The sequence below is a fragment of the Lepidochelys kempii genome, chromosome 20 (assembly GCF_965140285.1).
Source record: "Lepidochelys kempii isolate rLepKem1 chromosome 20, rLepKem1.hap1, whole genome shotgun sequence".
NCBI lineage: Eukaryota > Metazoa > Chordata > Testudines > Cheloniidae > Lepidochelys > Lepidochelys kempii.
In genome coordinates this window covers 906,490-930,168 of record NC_136399.1, presented here as the reverse complement: position 1 = coordinate 930,168, position 23,679 = coordinate 906,490, and the positions used below count along the sequence as shown (strand labels likewise).

The 23,679-nt window shown below is 43.2% G+C and overlaps 1 protein-coding gene across 5 annotated transcripts in view; it reads right to left on the bottom strand.

The window, feature by feature from the left end:
- SCN8A (sodium voltage-gated channel alpha subunit 8) overlaps positions 1-23,679 on the bottom strand; it is a 117,235-nt gene that overhangs the window by 69,727 nt on the left and 23,829 nt on the right. For 3 of the 5 annotated variants that reach the window (XM_073319056.2, XM_073319055.2, XM_073319057.2), the window contains exons 1-2: positions 719-824; positions 333-461 (exon numbers count right to left, since the gene is read on the bottom strand). In XM_073319056.2, coding sequence (XP_073175157.1) covers positions 333-461; positions 719-798 — 209 coding nt within the window. In that variant the 5' untranslated portion in view covers positions 799-824. Of the gene's footprint in view, positions 1-332; positions 462-718; positions 825-4,113; positions 4,233-21,730; positions 22,061-23,679 lie in introns of those variants that run through there. The other 2 variants (XM_073319060.2, XM_073319058.2) reach the window with 2 other exon arrangements.

Sequence of the window (23,679 nt, the reverse complement as noted above, 5' to 3'; positions counted from 1 at the left end):
GGGGCACAGCAAGAAAAGTTTGGGCACTGCTGCCATAGGTGCATATTCAGGAAGCTGTGATTTGCCCAAAACATGTCCAAGTCAAGGCCACTGTAAGCAGATGCCGCTCCGCTACTTTTAGCGGAGTTACATTTAGCTCGGTCTTTATCTCAGGACGGCACTGAAAATAAGAGCCAGAATCTGGACTTTGATCTTTTTGGTGTCCACTTTAAAGATTTCCTTGACTTTTATTTTTTCCTGTGCACCTGTCTCACAAGAAGATTCAACCCCCTCCCACATTTCATGTACACACATAGAGTCGGTAACAGGAATAACCTGAAAATGCAACTTACGCCATCATGATGACACTGAAATCTAGCCAGTTCCATGGATCACGAAGGAAAGTAAAACCATCTATGCAGAAACCTCTTGCAATAATTTTCACAAGTGATTCAAATGTATAAATACCAGTGAATGTGTACCTGTTAAAAGGGAAGTCGAAAATAGAACTCTGCTAAGAACAATGTGGTAAAAATATAATTTCAGTCATGAAAAAATCTTTTCAAATATATTAGCCTTAAGAAATCAAGAGGTTATAAAACCCCATCCTACCCCCACTGACTTAAACGGGAGCAAGAGTAGGCTTATTGAATAAATGAAACAAAATTCTGCAAGAATTTGAGGAAAAAAACTTCTTAAGTATTTAACAAGAGAAAGATACAAAAAAAATGCTACTTACTCCACATTCTTCGACCATTCAGGTGGGTTACTAAAAGTCATGAATACACAGTTGGTCAAAATAGTGCACATAATGATCATGCTAAATAATGTAGGGTGAAGTCAAGGAAGAAAGGGACACGCTAAATTGACTATTTACTTCAGTATGAAAACATCTTTGTAAATTCACTGCAATATAGAGACAATTCTAATGAGAATAATTTCCAGCCAGTGATCTATTCACTATCAGCTAGATAGGACAAGAGCCAAGACAACATCCAGCAGTCACAGGAGATGGAGAAAAGAGACATTTTTTCATATAATTTTTTTCCATTTAACTATCTCATTGGTTTCCCCACAATTCTCTGATCTCTTGGACACGATGGGGCCGATTCTCCATTGCATTCTGATTGGTGGCAGTTTATATACACTTTATCCCTGTGCAGATGACTGCATGAGGGACAGAGCAAGAGTGAACAGAGATGTTGCTCTCCCAAGGGCAGTGCGCACACGCACAGAGAGCACAGAGTTTTCGCCTTAGTTAATATTTATGGCAAGTTAACATAGATCTGTCCTGCCTCCAGGCACTGACCAGAGGAAGGTGCACATGTGCTTCATGTTCTGCAACCAAACAAAAATACTGCCTCATCTCTTTAACAGACATTTTACAGCTTAGAACTAATTATGAAGGCTGTAAAATTGTAATGTACATTGAATAGACTCAGACTAAGGTCAGCAGAGACCATCATGATCATCTAGTTGAACCTCCTGCACATTGCAGGCCAGAGAAACTCATCCACCTGCTCCTGCAAATAAAACAGAGTCCCCATGTCGTACTTCACAACAATTTACATTCATCCTTTAAGTGAAACTTCCCTCCAGACAATTCCATCTACATTCAGGAATAGCAACACAATCTGCTGGTAAATGAAATGCGTGAGCAGCATCGTATTACATCACTTGTTAGTCAGAAATCTGGCTAGGATTTCAGTTTGGGGGTTTTTCCAACTGCATGAAACATGGGGTGCATTTGATATGATATGCATAACTGCAAAGTGAATCCTACTGGACAGGTAGAATCTAGCATCTTAGGAGCCAAATTTTCATTTTTTCTCCTGATTTTGTGCATTCAGCTAAAGGAGGAAGGTATGCCCACCTTGCACCAGCTGCTGTCATCAAGTGACCAACCGTCCAATCCGTTGGCATGAGCCCCCTGATAGGATTGCTCACCTTTGCAGGGGCAATCAATTGTATGAGCACAAAGCGAACAAGTCTCAAATGTGTTACTCAAAAAATGAAAAGTGTTTTTGTCATAGGCAGCACATGGTTTTCATACTGTTTTTCTTCTACAAGAAATGGGGGAAAAAATCTCTGTGGCTCTTAAACCGCCCCTTTCAAACTCCATCATGTATAATCTGGTTCAGACAACTTGCAACTCACTCTTAACATCCACTGAAATGACCCATTGCCAAAGTAACATGAACTCATACATGCAGGGTGGGATTTTCAGAAATGGTCAGCATTAACTTAATTCTGCTTCAAGAGTTATGCCTTGATTTCAAATGCTGATGCATTTTTGAGAATCCTACCATGTAACAATTTTACCAGGACCCTTCTAGGATTTACAGCCTACTGGACAGAATCTAAAAATAACCACAAGAATTCCATTTGCAACATCAATATGTCAAGGCCTTGTATTTTCTAAAGATTCCTTCATATATAATTTCTTCTTAAAAGTGAAGGGTTACCTGGTGCTGGATGCATGTGTTATATTCAAGGGAACTGAAAGAAAGATGAAGCACAGCTTATCGCTATAATTATGATTACAGCTTCATCAAACTGAAACATAACTTTTCTCTCTATATGCTTCCAAACTGCCAGTCCTATAGATGGATGGATGGATGGGCGGATGGATGGATGGAGATACACACACAGATTAGAATATTTTAGACACAAACTTAAATTTGAGAATTTCTTAAGTAAATATGTTTTATTATTTATAAGGTCACAGGATTTTAATGTGAATATACTTTTATATTTATACATAAATGAATTTTGTATATTTTAAAATGCAGTTACCATCAAAAGTAAATGTGTAAGTAAACAGACACCTTCTTACTAATAGTCTGATCCTTTTTCGTATTCAGGGTCATATATGCAGGGTCTGAAGACAAAAATAAGCATGAATTACTCTTTACTGTTAAGAGTGATTCAGGAGCAACGCAGCTGCAGCAGATAGAGATAGATTCTATTTTGGCTCAAAGGAGAACAGGAGGACTCGTGGCACCTTAGAGACTAGCCAATTTATTTGAGCATAAGCTTTCGTGAGCTACAGCTCACTTCATCTGATGCATCCGCTGTAGCTCACAAAAGCTTATGCTCAAATAAATTGGTTAGTCTCTAAGGTGCCACAAGTCCTCCTTTTCTTTTTGCGAATACAGACTAACATGGCTGTTACTCTGAAACCTGTTATTTTGGCTCAGGCATCAACAGAATTGCTAACCAAGAACCTGATCCACAGCCATTGGGAACTGTTTTCATCAGCTTCAATTAGCTTGGGATCAGGCTTCAGTTCTACCTGCAAAATCTTTGCTTCAAAATGGTCAGATGCATATCCCGCAATTGCACCTTAGTCCATCTGTGAGAGCCATGTTTACCAGCAACAAGACATAACCTAGAAAGAACCCAGTTCAACTCCCAGATCAAGTTTCCAGCACTAGCAGCTAGAAAACACACATTTTATTTGTAAGCCAAGCCAATTTGATATGGAAGCTTTTGAGATACCACAGACCTGGGACTCCACAAGGTCTATTTTACAGAGTAAAAAACTAGGAATTGCCAGACTAGATAGAGCCATCTCATCCAGTATCTTCTCTCTTACAACACAAGCATTGGATGCTTCAGAGAAAGTGGATCATTATGGAATAAACCTGCCCACAGAGGGAGGTTTGAGAGACACCAATAGACTTAAAGATGAATAGGAACATAATTATAAGTAAAGCACAGTTGGCTGCACCTCCGGCTCATAATTTATTTAATGGTTTCACCAGCTAGATAAACCTTTACTCCTCTTGTAAAGCATAGCTGTAGACTATTTCTTTTCCCATATTTACTGGTTCTTGGGTACTGGAAGAATGGATGTGCATATACACAGTGTAGTGTGGATCTTTGTAAATGAAATGTTACTGGATGTGCCATACCTATGGGAACTACAATTACTTATTCATAAACAAAATAATTATTACTGTATACACTTGGAGCCCAATCCATTGGGATCCCCTTCACTGACCTCGCTGAGTGTTGGATCGTGTCCTACATAAATAAGTTTTGAGTAGTAAGTAGTAGGAGAAGTCATTGATTTTTTTCAAGCAGTAAACAGCAGCAGCACAGAAGTCAATTATTAATAAAAAAGGATATGAATGTATCAAAATCTTAATAGCTATTCTCCTAAGAAGATTAAAAGGAGTTAAAATGTACAAGGCAGGTGTGGCACTAAATCGGAAGAGTGTTTTCCCTCTGTTTAGTACTACAAAGGTCTGCAGAGAAAGAGAAAGAGAGAGAGTTAATACATATGTACAGGAAAAAACGGAACAACTTTCAAGGCAAGAATGTAAAAGTCACACAAGAATTACATTTCCTGGTGTTTTTAAGAAGATTAGTGTTTAAGAAATCCCCGTCCCCCCCACCCCCATGGTAGAACGTGCATGCCAGAGTATCCTTATTATTGGTATTACGGTATCATCTATAGGCCAAACAAAGATCAGAGCCCCTTGTGCTAAACACTATATAAACAGAAGAGAGAGTCACTGGCCCCAAGAGTTTACAGTCTAAACAGCCAAGACAGACAGAGTGGGAAAAAGGAAGTATTACTATCCCCCTTCTTAAGAAGGGGGAACCAAGGTCCAGAGATGTTAAGTGACTTGCCCAAGGTCATACAGGAAGTCAGTGGCAGAGCCAGCAGCTGAACCCAGACCTCAAGACCTAGTTCAGCACCTTAACCTAAAACTATCCTTCATCTCAAATATGGCAGACACAGGGTTTCATAGATCTGTGACTCCCTCCCAATTCTGCTAATTACATGCCACCCTGCATCGTTTTGTGCAAGAGCACACTTCATCATCTGCAAAGGAGGAGGGAAAAGTGACATAAGCAGAAAAAAATATATCCTGAAGCTCAGCCCTGGCAGAACTGAGCAGAGCCAGGTGTCCAGCCCAGACATGCAAGCTGCTCCCCGAGAGCGCTGAGCGCACTGCATAATGCTGCACACACCCGAGCCATGACCATGTACTGCCATTACCTCCTCCTCCCCAGTTAAGATATTTGTAAAAATGTATTGGGAAGGGCCAGGCAGGGCTTCTCTCCTTGCACTTGTACAAGCTGTGTAATACACTAGGTAAGTAAATACCCACTGGGGAAAAACAGGTTTTTCCTACTCAGACCTCACCTCCCAAAATATAAATCACCCATTTCATCAACCTACCAGAACCTGTGTGACCTCCCCCATCAGACCGACCCTGCACAGCCTCCTTAGTCAAACCGATCCATCCCTCCTCCCCGTCCCCCCACCAGAGAGTGCATGGTGGCCTACCTCATCAGACAGACACTCCCCTCTCCCCCAATGTGTGGGGCCTCCCTTGTCAGACTGATCTCTCTCCTCCCCCTCACACATGGCCCCTCTTGTCCCACCTGGAGTTGTGAAAACTTTATTCCCCGAGCTCTGCTCCCTTGAAGGGTAAGGAACAAAGCCCAACAGTTGACCTGACAACTGCAGAAGCTATAAAAAATTACAATCCAGGCCCATCCAAGTATATAAAGCATGCCCCTCCTCTGTAAAGGGAAAAAATCCCCTCATGACAACTACTGAAGATGCACTGTCCATCAGTCTAGTGTATGTGGGTGAGACCATTCAGGAGCAACATTGCTTGTCCCTTCCATCACAACAGGGGCCAGAGCAAGAGTGATGAGTTAAAAGGCAGCAGTGTGATTACAGCCAGCATCAAGCAAGAATGTCTCAGGACTCAGGGACCCTTGTTTTACTCAATTCACAATTAGCTATTGGCCACTCTAGAAAGTCTCTCTTGCACAAACAGCGAGGAAGGAACCAACTCCACAGCTAAAAGGCTTACAGAAGGAGCAGTATATATAAAAGGGGGAATTTCCGATTAAATAAACACAAGAGGGAGGGGTCACCAATGGTAATGAGTTATGATAAACAGATAAACCACAACTGGCCCTCTTGTTGACACCTCAGCAGAAAGGCGAAGGATAGACAGGGCTATGAGAAGGTGGTGGTTCTGTTGGGCCTAAGTTCCCGCACGCTGGCCATGCAATAGAAAGAACCTTTTAGTGCCACTGCTAGGGTGACCAGATGTCCCGATTTTATAGGGACAGTCCTGATATGTGGGGCTTTGTCTCATCTAGGCGCCCATTACCCCTCACCCCGTCACAATTTTTCACACTTGCTGTCTGGTCACCCTAGCCGCTGCCCATGCTAGGGCTCTTCTGTGCATGGAGGATTTCCATCACCAGAGCTCTCACTGCAGCACAAAAGCCACACAATTCCCCACCATCACCACGATAAAAAAAATAAAAAATAAAAAGCTGAACTGTTTGAGCTGTACAACCTGCAGGAAGCCTTCATGCCTGCTGTTTACCGGCTTCATATCTAGACAAGGTTGTTTACAAAGGTATATGCAAGGTAACATTCATATGGGATACACTGAATGTAACAGCCCCATCCCGCAGAGGGCCCATTAACGAGCCCAATTACAGAAAAGCCAGTGGACTCAACAGGATCCATGTTGAGTCTCCAGACAGCAGTGCAGTGCCTGCTTTCTCCCTCCACAGATGTGCTGAGTACTCATTGGCTATTGCTGTAGATCTGGGCCTAGATCAGGGGTGGGAAAACTACAGCCCGCAAGCCATTTTAAACTGGCCCTCGAGCTCCCACTGCGGAGCATGGTCAGGGGCTTGCCACGCTCAGATGCTCCTGCGCCCCAAACCCCTCATCCCCAGCCCCATCCCAGAGCCTGCACCCTTTTCTGCACCCAACCCCCTGCCCCAGCCCTGATCCCCCTCCTGCCCTCCGAACTCCTCTGTTCCAGCCCAGAGCACTCTCCTAACACCCCAAACTCTCATCACCAGCCCCACCCCAGAGCCCGCGCCCCCAGCCAGAGCCTGAAGAGGTGAAGCTCAGAAAGGTGAGCAGACAGGTCAATTCTGCAGTGACTGGTGCACTGTAAGACAGCAGTGGAAGGATTACTTGCACTGGATTACTAGTTTAACTCTAGATGATTCACAGGTGCTGCAGTTATGAACTGCATTGAGTTCAAAGTCCAGAGAGCCATCAATGAAGGAGTGTGTGCACACATGTGGCAACAACCAAAATAAGAGAGTTAAACCAGTCCAACTTCTGTATGTGGACCAGACCTTAGAGCGCTAGGATTAGCTCCCATTAGAGTCAACAAACAAGATTATCATTGGCTTCAATAGGAGTTGGGTAAGGCCCATAATATGTGAACACTTTTACTCTCATACACTAGCACAAAGACCCTCCCCGCAAATACAAGGAAAACTCTCCAGTCTAAACAGACTTGTTCACACCAGCGCTGGGAATCTGTGGGGCAGTGACAGGTGTGAGCTGCCAAGATGTTGGAGAGATTCTTCCCCATGGACCTGAGACAGGTGAGGCAGCACTTGAGACTATTCACAGGTGACAAGACTCCAGGCCTAGGGGGATTGTATACTCAAATCCTGCAGGAAGTAGGAGAGAGGAAAGCCATAAGGGTCAGCTTTACACAGAAAACTAGAAAGCTCCAATAATTAACAATGAAGAAAGGGAGGATCTTGCCAACTTCAAAAGAGAAGCTGCTAGTCTGACCCCAGGTGTGGGGGAGAGATATTGGAAGCACTGATTGGGAACAAGATTACAATACATTCAGAAATGTATAATTAAGTGAGGAACAGTCCACAGGGACTCGGCAAGCAGAGGATCACACGCCACATCCTTGCTAATATTCTTTTAAGATGTTATTGCCTTGGTAGATAAGTGGAAGTGGAGGGAGGGGAGAAAAAAAAACAAGTGGATCATAATTTATTTGGGTTTCATTATTGGTTAATAGGCTGTGCTGTTCACTGTACCAACAGTGAGTTGTACTCAACAGCGCAAGCCAAATACAAGCTAGAAATTACAGCCTAGAAGGAAGCACAGTACAATCCAGGAGAAGAAAGAAGAAGGAAATGTTTCCAGGAGATTGTTAATCAAGCAACATGTGGGGGACCACATAAAACAGGGTCGTACAATTTAACTCAAGCTCAGCCTTTGCCAAATATGGATCTACGTTCCCCCAGTGTGCATCACTTACCAGATTGTTCTTCCAGCTCATTAAAGTAACAATGCACCAGTTTACACTGTCTCTGTCACAAGAAGGGACAGTTCGTTTGTTTCATTTAAACCTACTAAAAGTAAAGTTAAGATTCTTCAGCAATCCCCCCAGGATTCTTGGATTAAGTATATTTCTCTCCAAGATGGAGCCACATGGCCCCTGCTCCTTGGCCTCAGACTACCTTGCAATGCACCCAGAAAAGTACAGCTATTGTCCCTTGTCAAGTGTTCTTGGAGCCATGTTAAACAGATGAACATTTTTAACTACTGGCAAAGAGCCCAAGCTGCAGAATTCAGATGTTCAGGTACACGGTGGTTTTGTTCTGGGCTCTCCCTTAAGAGTGTTTATTGTCAGTCATGATTCAAATGTACACAGCATTCTAACAGGGCACAATCTAGGATAAACCATTACCTGAAAAGCGGACAATCCAACGCAAAGAATGTAAAATGTATCTATGGGCTGCAGACCACATACAAACCATCACTGTGAGACTCACGTGTGTACAACTGGAGAGGTGAGACTAGAACACAGTCCTTCAATAGCGAAACACACTGGCCCCTCCCACTCAAGTGAAAGGAAGGGAACAGCCAGTATGCACTGAAGAGTTTAAACTCTCATGCACCATATCCTCTTACAGGCATAAGGAAAGGTTTCTTATGGTACATTACAGACCAAATGCAGCAGAACCCATGCATTAGAATGAAACTCACCCCCTACAGAGGGCCAGCACAAGGCTTATAAACTGCCTAAACCCCCCTAAACACTCCCTCTTCAGTATTTAACCTACCCTTTGGCCCAGCCCTTAGCCTCACAGAGCCCAACACAACAGAATCCACAAGGGCCCTCTGCCAAGATAGATGTTGTTTCCCAGCAATAATTTCTCTTAAGGAATTCGCCATTTCACTAGTGCAACAAAATATTTTCGCTCCTTTGGCTAAATTAGACCATAGAGCAGTAAACTAGTTAAGAGGGGAAATCAAAACTGTATTGTGGTTTAGTCCCCAGGGGAAAGCATCTGATAGCACAACAGCTAATGAACGTGCATCTCCCAGCAAAAGGCACTTTAAAAGAACCGTGGATGACTCTTGACAAATCACAGCATCAAGTATTAATAAATGGCTTGTCCTGGCATATGAGAGAGTTTTGAAAGGCTATTTTTTTCCCATTTCTAAGACGCAGGGGGAGGGAGGGCTTAAGTTGGGAGATTCAGCCCCATCCTGACGCTGAGAACTTGCCTACCAAACTACAGCCAACTTTACAGGGTTTTAAACCATTCTCTTGTCTTTTCTTACTGTCACAAGCACAGGCCCCTGTGTGGGAGATCTGTCACAAAGTTCACAGCCAGCAGAGAGGCAATAGGGAAGGCATCACAATCTACAGGCTGCATACCATTGACAATAATTCTATCCATTGCCAGATATGCCTCATTTGCAAAGGCCCAGCCCATTCAGCTGCAATCTGATGGACTTCTCATTCTTCCATCAAGGCCCTTCATGTTCTACACCCCCTATTCTAACCTCTTCAACAAGAGCCAGTGGATTTCAATACACAATCAAGTGTAATACTAGGTTCTCATCAGCACAGGGCTTCTAACGTAACATTTAACCCTTGCCACACTGATACCTCTTAAGCAGCGGAAAGTGCTCAGATATGATGGTTGATGAGGGCCATGTAAGCACCTGGAGAGATTGGATAATAGATACATTGTGGTTTTTGTGTGTGGCTCTCAAAAGTACTTTAAAGATGTGGGTAAATTTTATTATCTCCCCTTTTACAGATGGGGAAACTGAGCCACAAAGACACTATGACTCACCCAAGCACAAAAAGGCAGTAGGGTTGCCATCTGTCCAGGTTTTTCCAAGGATGGTCCCTTTTTTGAGGTAACAGATTGGTCAGGATAGAAAGGGTGCTCAGCACAAACCGCCAGCTGTCCAGTTTTAGGGCCTCAGGATCATTCTCCTGGATGTCCGAGTTTTTTTTATTTCAGACATGGCAACCTTAGAATGCAGGGCCAGAACCCAAACGGTTATTTATATGGTGCCATAGCAGTGCATGCGGATTTATGGACTGTGATCCCAAAATAAAAAAAAATTATGATTTGCATTAATGTAAAAAAAGAGGCCCGCTTCAACACTGGCTTGCATCTTGGGCAGTCATTTACAGCAGTGTAAAATGCTACCTAATTAGAATCACTTTGTATTGATGGAAATGACTGTACAAGGTACACTGCATGAGAATCCTGAGACCTCACCTGGAATACTGTGTGCAGTTCTGGTCTCCCATGTTTAAGAAGGATGAATTCAAACTGGAACAGGTACAGAGAAGGGCTACTAGGATGATCCGAGGAATGGAAAACTTGTCTTATGAAAGGAGACTCAGGGAGCTTGGCTTGTTTAGCCTAACTAAAAGAAGGTTGAGGGGAGATATGATTGCTCTCTATAAATATATCAGAGGGATAAATACCAGAGAGGGAGAGGAATTATTTAAACTCAGTACCAATGTGGACACAAGAACAAATGGATATAAACTGGCCACTAGGAAATTTAGATTAGAAATTAGACGAAGGTTTCTAACCATCAGAGGAGTGAAGTTTTGGAATAGCCTTCCGAGGGAAGTAGTGGGGGCAAAAGATCTATCTTGCTTTAAGATTAAACTCGATAAGTTTATGGAGGAGATGGTATGATGGGATAACATGGTTTTGGTAATTAAATATTCATGGTAAATAGGCCCAATGGCCTGTGATGGGTTTTTAGATGGGGTAAGATCCAAGTTACCCGGGAAAGAATTTTCTGTAGTATCTGGCTGATGAATCTTGCCCATATGCTCAGGGTTTAGCTGATCGCCATATTTGGGGTCGGGAAGGAATTTTCCTCCAGGGCAGATTGGAAGGCCCTGGAGGTTTTTCGCCTTCCTCTGTAGCATGGGGCACGGGTCACTTGCTGGAGGATTCTCTGCTCCTTGAGGTCTTCAAACTACAATTTGAGGACTTCAATAGCACAGATATAGGTGTGAGGTCTTTTTTAGGAGTGGTGGGTGAAATTCTGTGGCCTGCGTTGTGCAGGAGGTCAGACTAGATGATCATAATGGTCCCTTCTGACCTAAATATCTATGAATCTATGAATCCAGGCCTCAGCTTTCTCAACTCCCCACCTATACCTTATCCGGCAAGCCACACTGTTTCAGCCAGGGCTCTTGCTCCTACGGGCTTTGGAACCCAGCAGGACTAATTTGGAATCAACTCAGCACTTTACCTAAACTCCCTTTGCAACTTCCATTTTGGAGGACCTGAAAGCTCTGAATCTAAACCATACACATTCCATACTTGCTTTGCTCTCCATCCTAAAGAAACAGCAAGTGCCAGCTTGTACTCCCACGAGATTCTCGCGGATAAGGCAGATGACGTTACCATCACTCGGCCGGGGTATAACGAGGATCCCAGCCAAGCAGGTTTTTAAGCTTCCTCTTCCGTACACTCACACACAGACTCTATTGCCAATTCCAGGTCTCCCACTTTCCAACAGTGGGAAGGGCCCATCATGTGGCAACAGTCACCTGAGTTCCAAAATACAGGCCTTCACTACTTGAGCTTAGGGAAATCTCCTTTTGTTAATAACTGTAGCAGGTTCTGGTCTTCCTACTTGCCCTCCCTACCACACACATGCTCCTCTAACTCTTGCTGGGTAACCATGTAACTCAGTAACCATGTAACTCGATTCCCTCACCCCCCCCCATCAATAACGTCCCAACACAATGGAGTAATTTGGGTGTAAATGTACATTTTCTTTTCAACAGGATTGATCCAGCAAGGGTTGATTTGTGTCTGCTAACCTGGGGTGGTTATTTTTAGTAGGAGGCAAGTGAGTTTCTTAGTTTAGTTTTTACGCTTGTATTTCTTTTGTGAATCCCTCAACTACAAAACTTGGATTGAAAAATGGAAAAAAGCCACAAAGGTGGTGGGGAGGGGCAGTATCATGGGGTTCACTACTCACCGCTGGCACACCTCTTTGTGGCTCACCTGAGAATTAGCTCACCACTGCTCTGGCACCCCCTCCTTCAGTCACTTGTCCTGTTGTTTGTCTCTCTCTCTTTCCGGACTCAGGGTGCTCCCTCTTCATGTCTTGGCCCTCCAGCCATGTCGCTATAGTTGTCCCCTTCCAGGATATCGAAATCCCATTGGATGACTGCCCCCTGCTCTAGGTTCCAGCCCAGGGACCCTACAACCAGTAGCCAAGATCTGCTCTGTCTCAACCCTTGCTGCTACATCCCTGGGCTGCTTCCTACTTTGCCTCTACAAGGCTCCTTCTTTATCCTTCTGTGGGTACGCCTTTCCCTCAAGGCCAGGCTCCAGGTGCTGGGTTTTCTCCTTTCTCTCTCTAAACCCAGAGAATAACTGCAAGGCTTCTCACTACCACCACCCCTTACCACCACCTGCTTTTCTTTGTGCCTCCCCCAGCCGGCTTCATCAGCCCTGACCCTCCTCCAGGTGCCGACTATCATAGAATTAATTGGCCCTTTGAATCTAGACAGGCCTTATGAGGGGCAGACATCCCAGCACAGGCAATTTCTATTTTTGATCATAAATAAACAAACAAACCCTATTCTCACACACAAAATGGGACCATTTTCAAAAACGAAAAACCTCAAATTTTTGAGTTTCTAGTTTTTTAAAAGAATTTTCCCACACCTCCTTTAATATAACCTTTCCAGCTTGATGCAGGGGGTGGAGAAAATGACACAAAGGACCAAACCAACAGATATCAAATGCAGTATTGGCAAGGGAGATCATGATGACTACTGGCAGGGCCCTGGACTGGGAGCTTAGAGATCTTGGTTCTATTCCTACCTGGGCAATGACCTTCTCTGTAACCTTGGAGAAATCACATCCCCTCTTTTTCCCTTCCATTTGTCTATTCAGATTGGAAACTCTCTGAGCCAGGGACTCTGCTTTATTGTGTGCCTGCATAGTGTCCAGCACAATGGGATCTCCAGGTACACCAATGATACAAATAATAATAATAAATCAATCAATAATAATAAACCCTGGTCACTGGGAAGTCTACATTTATTATTCCAGGTGCCCTACTGTAATTTACTAACTCTAACAGGGTGCCTGGTGAGCTCTTAGGTAAGTCTCCAGATGGTGCAGTGAGTAGGGTGAAGGAAAGAAAAGCCAAAGTGTTTGGTAATTTAAAAACTAGTCTGAATTTTTTTTTTTAATAGTGCTGACTACTTAGAACTTATCAATTTCAAAATGGCTGCATGTACTTAAAGTGGTTTCTGGTTCAGTTCCAAAAACATCTTTAGGACCTTTTAAGCCATATTGCTCATTGCCTCAAGATCTGCAGAGGTGAAGCTCAGAGACAAGAGTCATGTGGAGAAAGGCATTTTGCACAGAGGTACCTTATAGAAAAATTGACTGCTCAAAAATCTCAGCTGTTCATTTTTTGAGGTTTAAAAGGAACCATCCATTTTAATTATTTAATGTTAGGGATAGAAATTATATTACATGGGGGAAAACTGGACATTTCTGATGTAAAAGGAATGGTACCATAGGAACAAGTTTAATTAGAAAACATTAATTGTTTTAAAATAACTTTAGTGATTTGCAGTACAGCCCATGATAGGTGTTATATTACAGTGCACAGATAAGATTAATAAGATGGTAAAAAATAATTCCAGTTACATGCAGGTTTAAATTACTTTAGGCTTATGCAGGTTTTAAACAAAGCACTCCTAGGATGGACTACAAAAGCAAGACAAGCGCAGGCGGATAGGATTTAGGGGAGGAAGAAAGGTTTAATGAAGAGTGTGGAGAACTCATGGAACTGCATTCCCACAGGTAAAAATAGAGCGGTTGACATTAATGTCAAGTTTTACCAAGAGTGAGTGATAAGGGCTGCCCTGCTAGTGGCAATGCCTGTGTATGTATTTCTACCACATCTGTATTAAAAAAAGTCTATCTAGAAATGTGCACTAAGAGGAATTTTGACACCCCACAGGCTGGGGAATGATACAGTAAGTGAAAAGAAAATACAAGAGTCTTTTGAGGCTTTTGACACAGTTCCACATGGCATTCTCATAAGCAAATGAGGGGAATATGGTCCAGATGAAGTTACTATGAGATGAGTGCATAACTGGTTGAAAGACCATACTCAGGCAGTCGTTATCAATGGCTCACTATCAGCTTGGGAGGATGCATCTAGGGAGATTCAGCAAGGGTCTGTCCTAAGTCTGGTACTACTCAACATTTTCATTAACAACCTGGATAATGGAGTGGAGAATACACTTATAAAATCTGCACATGACATCACCCTGGGAGATTTAGGTTAGATATTAGGAAAAACTTTCTAACTCTAAGGATAGTTAAGCACTAGAATAGGCTTCCAAGGGAGGCTGTGGAATCCCTACCACTGGAGGATTTTAAGAACAGGCTAGACAAACAACTGTCAGGGATGGTCTAGGTTTACTTGGTCCTGCCTCTTGAAGTCCCTTCCAGCCCTACATTTCTACAAAAGTTGTTTTTAAGCCTTTTTTGGCTCTGAATGATGTGGTTCCTATATACATCAGACAGCTCATTTTCCAGGCACAGCATTTGTCCCTTTCTTCCTCAGTAAGGGTTAAGGACAAATCTTCTGCCACATTTTGTGCTTCTTCTAATCTTATTTAGAGCACAGGGTTGGGGATATTTGGGGCGGGGGCGGAGCTGAGGAGAGGGGGAGGATCTCGTGAAATGTTTAAAATTATTTTGCCTTTCAAAGAAATGCTTCTCTAGAGAGATTTTAACAAAATAAAAGCAACATTGAGTAACAGCAGCCCAGGAGACCTGGGTTCAATTCCTGGTTCTGCCACAGACGCCTTGTGTAACCCTGCATAAGGTACTTCATCTGTCTGGAACTCAATTCCCACATCTGTAGAACAAGGATGACAACCCGTCCTTTGTCCCACCTGCCGTCTTGTCTGTTGACATTAACAAGGTGGCACTGTCTCTTATCATGTGTGTGTAGTGTGCCCAGCACTAGGAAGCTCTGATCTCAGCTGGGAGCTTCTAGGTGCTACTGCAATAGTAGGAATATAATTGTTATATGAACAATAATGTCTCATGAACAGCTATATAAAAGGCAAACATTGCAGATATGACCTCGTCTCCCATTAGCCCCGTTCCCAAAGCAAGCTGGGAAGAAGCGATCAGCCTAGGTTAACTGGGCACCAGTCTCCCACCCTCTGCTGTGATTATGAGAAGATAGTGACGACTGGTCCAGGACCTGGATTCTGCTTCCCAAATTAAAGTGGGTCAGACAGAGAGACCCTGGGGAAACACATTAAACACAACAGCCCTGGGAAGGGATGTTTCTTTGGAAACTCAAGAGACCAGCTCAAACCTTATGCTTCATACATCTCCCCATCTGAATGTTTCACTGCATCCCCCACAAGGCATGGAGAGCCCAGCAGCAGCACCGCGAGTCTTTTCTGCCATCACCAGCATGGAGATCATAGGAGGAGGGTCCTTGAAGCACATGCTGCAAGTGGACAGGCCTCCCTGACTCATCTCACATATCCCTTCACTACCTCCCAGTTTCATACACTCACTCATGGTGACATTTTGGGCAGGACAGCTTCATTCCAACAGGGCATGTGACTTGATGCAGATGCAAATCACTTTAGTGGCCCATGCACATTAGTGAGATCCTCAGGTGCACACCTGCAAGTCACAGGTGACCTTAGCCAATACACTAGGTTTTGCCACCCAACTCTCATGGGCTGGGCTTCACAGTTGCTAAGCACCCATAACTCCTGCTGATATCAATCTATATAGATTCATATATGGTCCCCCCATCCTGATAGTACCAAAGTATTTATAAATAGAAAGGACATTACCAGGGTCTGTATTTCTTTTCTTTATTCCCAGCCAGTGGCCTACAGGGTCCACAGCCCCTTAGAGCCAAGCCATGATCATCATGCTCAGTTATAAAAAAACACCCATGGGACGTGCGAATACAGTGAACAACATGGCCTCCAAAAGAGCCATCATCTGATAAGAACTCTCCAGCCAAACTTGATGGGCAGATTGCATAAATAAAACACAACCAACCATTAATTCAAGTGACAGCTAAATGCCTCCAAATTTTGCATTGGAGAAGGGGCATGTGAGAGGGGCAAATAATTAAAAAAAAAGACCCACAGACTTATTCCCTGTTAACAGGATACGTTTTCCAGAATCTGAACTCACTTCCATTATCCCATTATTCACTGAGAGGTCTTAGACCTGGGCTCACCTCAGACTCTGAGGTTTTGCAACTTAGGCCCCATTTCAGCAAGATACTTCAGCACATGCTTAACATTAACCCTCTGAGTAGACATATCGACTTGAAAAGGGCCAAGACTTCACCCACTGACTTCAGTGGGACTGCTCGGTTCACAGGCTGTCTTCCTCCGGGCCCCAGGGGTTCAACCCGCCACTCTGCCTCAGGCCCCGCCCCCACCCAACCCATTTTCCCAAGCCTCCACCCCCACCCCGCCTCTTTCTGTCCCCGCTCCACCCCCACCTCATCTCTTCCCGCAGAAGCTGATCATGGCAGGCAGTAGGCTCTGGGAGGGAGGGTGAGGAGTTGATTGGCGGGGCCACCGGTGGGTGGTGCTGGGAGGCAGGGGGGTAGACTGGCTGCCAGTGGGTGCTAAGCACCCAATAGTTTTTTTTCTGTGGGTGCTCCAGCCCTGAAGCACCCATGGAGTTGGTGCCTATGACTCAGTTACTTAGGCATGTACTGAAGTCCCTTGCTGAACTGGGACCTTGAAAAGCAACTGTGAGTTCACAAAATCTCACCCCTCATATAATTTTAAGCCATGTTTTCCCACACACCCTCCCCAGGGTGGCATTTTTCTAGCTTAAAGGGAAGTCCGAGCTATATATTAGGTACGGCTACCCAGAGAAGCTCAGAAGTCACAAAGTGGGCCTATCCATAGCAGGTAGACCATTTTTTCTTTTACAATCTTTCTGTCTCCCTTCTTTGATTCTCTGCCTCCTTCCTGCAGTGCTTCTGGGTATGTTCCATGTTGCCCACATTCTGCTAAAGGTAATATCCACCTTGTCTCTCTAATATCCTGGGACCAACATGACTACAATGACACTGCATACACGATACATACTGTCATGTGGGGAAGCTTTCAGTTTCTCCTCATTCATTTCAGCTGTTGACATCATTTGATATACAGGCCGTGTCTGGGGTCTCAAGAGCATGGATGGGAAAGGGTATTTTCAAGACAGTTTTAGGTAAGGAATATTTCCCCTCTTGTGTCTAAAATCCAGTGGAGGATGGAGAAGAAAGGGCACCAGGGACAATGCAACTTAATGACCTGGTGCTTCCTCTCATGGTAAAGATAACCATGTGCATTATTATTATTATAGCATCTCTCTTCCAAGGATCTTCAAACTCTTCATAAAAAGAGTAATTACTTCTCACTCCCATCCCTGTGGGTGGGAGTGATAAAGTTGGCCAAGCAACGGGAAAACGCATTTGCAAATTCTGATTCTGATTTGCAAATTCTAGACTGTTCTCAATGGTAGCAGATGACAGAACGAGGAGTAATGGTCTCAAGTTGCAGTGGGGGAGGTTTAGATTGGATATTAGGAAAAACTTTTTCACTAAGAGGGTGGTGAAACACTGGAATGCGTTACCTAGGGAGGTGGTAGAATCTCCTTCCTTAGAGGTTTTTAAGGTCAGGCTTGACAAAGCCCTGGCTGGGATGATTTAACTGGGAATTGGTCCTGCTTCGAGCAGGGGGTTGGACTAGATGACCTTCAGGGGTCCCTTCCAACCCTGATATTCTATGATTCTATGATTCACCATTCAGATTGATCATATTACTGCCCTTTTTAAACTTAAAAAGAAAAGGAGTACTTGTGGCACCTTAGAGACTAACCAATTTATTTGAGCATACAGTATGCATCCGATGAAGTGAGCTGTAGCTTATGAAAGCTTATGCTCAAATAAATTGGTTAGTCTCTAAGGTGCCACAAGTACTCCTTTTCTTTTTGCGAATACAGACTAACACGGCTGTTACTCTGAAACCTTTTTAAACTTGTTTTCTCTTAAAATTAGTTTGTGTTCATCCCTTTGACTGTTTGGAAATATGATGTTACCTGCCTGAATCCCTGTATGCACACATGAACAAAAGTATAAAACATCCAGTCAGAAAATGGAAACTTCATATTCCTCCAGTGACCAATCACACACAACTCAAAGTTCTCAGTTCATGGAGAGTCCCAGAAACTGCAATTTGTTCAGATAAAATCTTCACTGGTTTGTGCATGAATGGGAAAAAGGGACTAATTGGTCCAATAAATTGTGCTTATGAGTAAATAATTCACCCAGTTCTAGTAAGAATCATCATCCCCATTTTACAATGGAAAAACTGGGGCACAGAAAGGTGAAGTGATTTGGCCACGGAATGCTACTCACAGATCTAGAAACAGAACCTAGGAGTTCTGACTCCCAGTGCCTCGCCTATAACTATTAGCCAACTGGATAATGAGAAGTTAAGATTCTCAGTTTAATGCTGACAGTAATCAAGATTACCACTAGCTACAGCTGTTCCTAACACAAGGGAAAAGCAATCATCCACTGTGGCGCCTATGTATGCTGTGTACCTAGCATTAAAAGAAAAAATCCATGTTCTAAAACTGTTTGGCAAATGCTGGAGAGTGGGGGGAATGTAATCTGGGCAAACTTCCCACCGTTCAAACAGATCTGCAATTTCTGATGATTGAGAGGGCTTTTCTTTTAAATGAACTTAAAAAAACTTTCTGTGGGAAGCTCTAGAGTCTTTGGCTATATGAAGAAATGATACACGTCTAAATCTTAACATGCTGAAGTGGATGCAAACGAAAAGAGCCAAAAAATAGGCTGTCCTAGTATTTATGGGAAGAGAGAAAGGTTCTTCGTACAGAGCAATAAGCATGAGGTCAGCTGGGCTGTAAAAGCTTGTCATTGATATCTAGAACCTTCCCCTCCAACATCTGCAGCTGTTCCCATTGCAAAAAGAGTTTACATTCTCTGCATGGCATGTATGCTGAGTTTGCAGAAACTCTGTATGTGGCTATGCACAGAAATCCCAGCTTCTTTTTGGGGATATGACAGAGCATCTCCAGATTTATTTCCAGACAAAATGTTATTTCAAAGCTGCCTTTTCAGATAAAAAATTAACATTTCCCACCTTAAAAGATTATTAAAAACATGTTTTCTTTGTGGTGCTCATCTGCGATTCCTTCCTCTGGGGAAGTACTGGGACAGCTTGCAAGGTTTTTCCCAAAGCTCTGAAGGGTGGAAGTCCACATCACACTTTCACTCACTACTCCACAATTCCAGTGCATCCCTTTCCAACCTCTATCTCACTTGAAGACCTAGAATCAATTCTCTGTTGGCCTGCGCCTTGTGCAGTCATTCACTCCAGTGAAAAACTGGTACAAAATGCTCCCATTGTTCAGGTTTTTAATAGCATTTTTACCCACTTTGCCCAGATCAAATTACTGCACTAGGCCCAGGGAATAATGAACGGAGCCCCTAAGATGTATGCTTCCACATTTCCAAACTTTCCACACTGAAACTATTTGACAGAAGCTCCACCACTTGGGAGGAAAACCTGGATTATGTATTTTAAGGATTCTTCCCACACAACAGGATGAGGTTATAGCGCTGTGTATTTGGAATATAAAAATCCAATCAGCTGGAAATATTTCCCAAGGATTATGTACGTTCGTACTTACCTGCCAGAGCAGAACCCTCAGGAAGATTTTGTAAGGGCTGCATCAACACTTGCAAACTTCGTGCCTGGCTCTCAGCATCACTGCAGCTACATTGGTGCTAACACCAATGCAAGCACTAGTGTGGAGAGGACCTAGATATTCCCAGTACCATATTCTGCTCTGCACTAGTGCTTGCATTGTTATTAGCAACTGAGGCACAGAAGCAAGCATTAAACTTGCTGTTGTAGATGCAAGACAAATTATGAGGCGTATCAAATTTTTAAGGGCCAAATCCAATTGACCATACACATGTGAGTAGTGTGCTTATGCTCACAGGACCACTCACATGAGACAGGTAAGAAAGACCTGACACTAAGACAAAAGCTATAAAATATGTATTAAGTAGCCCATAATAAGTTATTGATTTTACATGGCAGTTAACTGATCACCTCAAACTCGTGTAAAATCACTGACCAATATTTATCTCGAGCAGTTGCGATATAAACAGTCAAATTTCCATCTTCCCAGGTGAAACCAGAATCCCAGGCTGCATCTTTCCAGTAGATTTCCCAGTTTATCCAAACTCTGACCTCCATGTAAGAAAGTCACAGAAATCAGAGATAGAAAAGATGGTTGGTATTATGTTATCTAGTCCCCCATGCAAGCCAATGGCAATGCTCCCCTTCATTAAACAGGATTGTTCACTGCTGCAGGGATGCTGGAATAATTGATGTAGTGGGAGTGCTGAGAGCCACTGAACCGAACTGTAAACCCTGCATATGATGGAAACCACATCAAGCCAGGGGGGTATGGCAGCCCTCCCAGCACCAGCACCTCTGCACTGCTGTACAGTTACTAAAACGACTTCCCTTTGGAGACTGTTCCATTTCCTAGCTGAGTCCACCATCAGGAAGCCCCTCCTGATTTATAACCCTCATTTTTCCCATTCCTACTTTCATCCCTATGACTCCTTTTTTTTTTTTTTTTTTAAATCAACCTAAAGAATTCCTCTTCTTCTGGGGTGTCACAATTCTGCCCCACCATTCCATTCAGATCAGAGGTTGACTGTATCCCATACAAATAACTAAACCTATCCCCAAGAGAAAAAGTCTCTTCTACCACCATTTGCAGACCCCTCTTTAATCGAGACAACACAGCTTTCTGCATGAATTCTACTGTCCTGTGTTAGGGTAGCAGCTGCCATTGGATTTACTGCAATAACAACTCACATTGCTTTGAAATCTGTAAGGTGCCAACATCATCCCAAGTGTGAGTTTTCAGAGCCACCTGAGAAGCAGACCACTCACCAAATATTATATACATAGATTTTAAAGGGCAGAAAGAACCATTAGGACCAGCTAGTCTGACTTCCTGCATAACACAGGCCACAGAGTTTCATCTATTAATTCGTGCATCAAGTTTATGTCATGTAACTGATCTAAAGCATATCTTTTAGAGAAGACATTAATCTTGATTTAAAGACTTAAAGTGATGGAAAGTCCACCAGATCCCTAGATAATTTGTTCCAATGGTTAATTATCCTCACTGTTAAAAAGCTGCACTTTATTTCTAGCCTGAATTCAACTAGCTTCATTGAATCTCATTCTGTTTTGTCAGCTAGATTAAAGAGTCCTCTGTCAGAAACCTTCCCATGTACGTACTTACAGACTGTGATCAAGTCACCTCTTAACCTTCTCTTTGATAAGATGGATAACTGTTCTGAAGCGTCATGAAGGACAAAAGCAATGTTGGTTAAACACAAGGACAAAACAGTAAGTTTAAAAAACCACAAGCCTGGCACAAAGATTCCATTCCCCCTCACCCACATTACCAAGGTGGATTCTATCACCCAAACCTGCAATTCCCTAAGAAAAAAGTGATTTTAGTAACATCTCTCCTGCAGACTCACTTTCTGGGTCAAATAATAAGGGTCAAAGTCCTCCAGTGGTACAGCAACCAGGCCTTTCGGGATGTCCCCATAGATGAAAGGCAAATTTTTCCCTGCCTCCAGGTCGCTGTTAGGTTTTGGTTTGCTGTCGTCATCGTCATCCCGATGGCTGCTGTCTTGCTTTGGACGCTTCTTCTTCTTTTCCTCTGCAATACGCTTCTCAATGTTAGCCAGAGATTCTGGGGTGAAAGGTTTAAAACTATCAGGGCCTGGTGGTGCGAGCAGCTGCGCTGCCATCTTTTCATCCTGCAGCAGCTTCTTTAGTTATGTTGCACCCAGGACAGGTCAACTCTGCATGGGATAAAACAGCACAGACAAAACAAATAGTAAGTCACTGCACGAGAGATGGACAAGTACATTTCATGGGGAACCAATGATGATTCATTTTGGCCTTGATCCTAAAAGCCTTTGCACAGCAGGATGTACAAGGCTGATGCACTCCGATGCAAGTGAAAGCCACGAGTAGGAGCAAATCAGGGCAGGCACTCTGTCTCAGTCTGCTGCATGTCAGACCCCTCATTCACAAGTGCACGGGGCAGAAAATGGTGGTGGGAAACTGGACAGGTCTAAAGATGGATGGGTTTAAGTATGTTTCTCATCATGCTAACAAAGTTCTTAGCTATGTGCACCCTTCTATATCTTCACTCATGAGTCTAAGCAGGAGTAAATTGGGGCCAGCTTTTCAAAAGCTCAGCTTGTTGGGCGCACGTTGGGTGCTCAGCTCTTTTGAAAGCCTGGCCCTCAGACCCTATTTGATACCACTGAAATTAATGAAAAGTTTCCCTATTGATTTCAGCGGGCATTGGATTAGGCCCCTAGGGAGTACTCAGCAATGCTCATTAACGCAGGATTGAGTTCTCCTACACTCCTCAACATGCTCATTACTTATTATGTATTTATTTGTGCAACACTCCACACCTCTGCTGTGCAAGATCAAATCTTATAAACCCTTTAATTACACACTCAATTAATGGGCTTTGGGGGCAAATATTGTCATTTATGCCTCCAAAATTTTTTCATTTTTAAAAAAGGACTTTACAAAATATAATCGTAATTTTAAAAAAAACATGCAGCTGTTTAGACAAAAACATCCCCACTGCACCATTTTCAGCCCAAACATTGCAGTTTTGTGCCAGTGCATGAGAACAAGAAAAGTGAAGCAGATTAAGTACAGAAGCACAACTGACTAAGGCCCCCGAACCCTCAAGCTGCTACGGTGGGGAGCAAACCCTTTGCACCCACACAGAGCCCCAGCAGACCTGCTCATAGCAGCTTGTAGGATCAGGGTCTAACCAAGTTGCCATGTGCAAAGCTGAATGAGTTGTGGAAAAAACAAAAATCAGCACCACTGTTTTTTTTTTCTTTTAAAAAAATGTGTTTAGGATGACTATTAAATTTAATTTGTGAAATAACTACAAAAATATACCACAAGGGCATTGGTGAAGTTTGTCAGATGGATTTGCTTTGAGATACAATCCTGTATTCAGTAAGTTTTGCACTGTCCCCACAAAGAGAGTGTTTATAAGGTATTAAGTGAACTCAAGTTTAAAAGCAGACAAATAAAAGGGGGTAGCTAGAAAATCATTTTGTCTGGATCCAATACTCCTAGAAAACCCCTGAAGTTTTACACCTTTTGCCAGTCCTTTGTTTGAGATTGAGCAATAAGAATGTGTTGCAATTCTGAGATAAGGGGAGGATGTCACTGATTCCAGCTTTTCACACTTGGGAAGAGGAGAGCAGAGGAATTCTAGAAACCTTGCACTGATGCAACAGCACTGCAGCATTGCAGGCTGGACTACAACAGAACATAGACACTGCTTGGTGCTTAAGGGAGGAAACCTGAATATTGAAGGGGCATAGAGTTTCAAGAGGAAAGACAAAATTGTCACTGGATGTCAGACACAGATTTA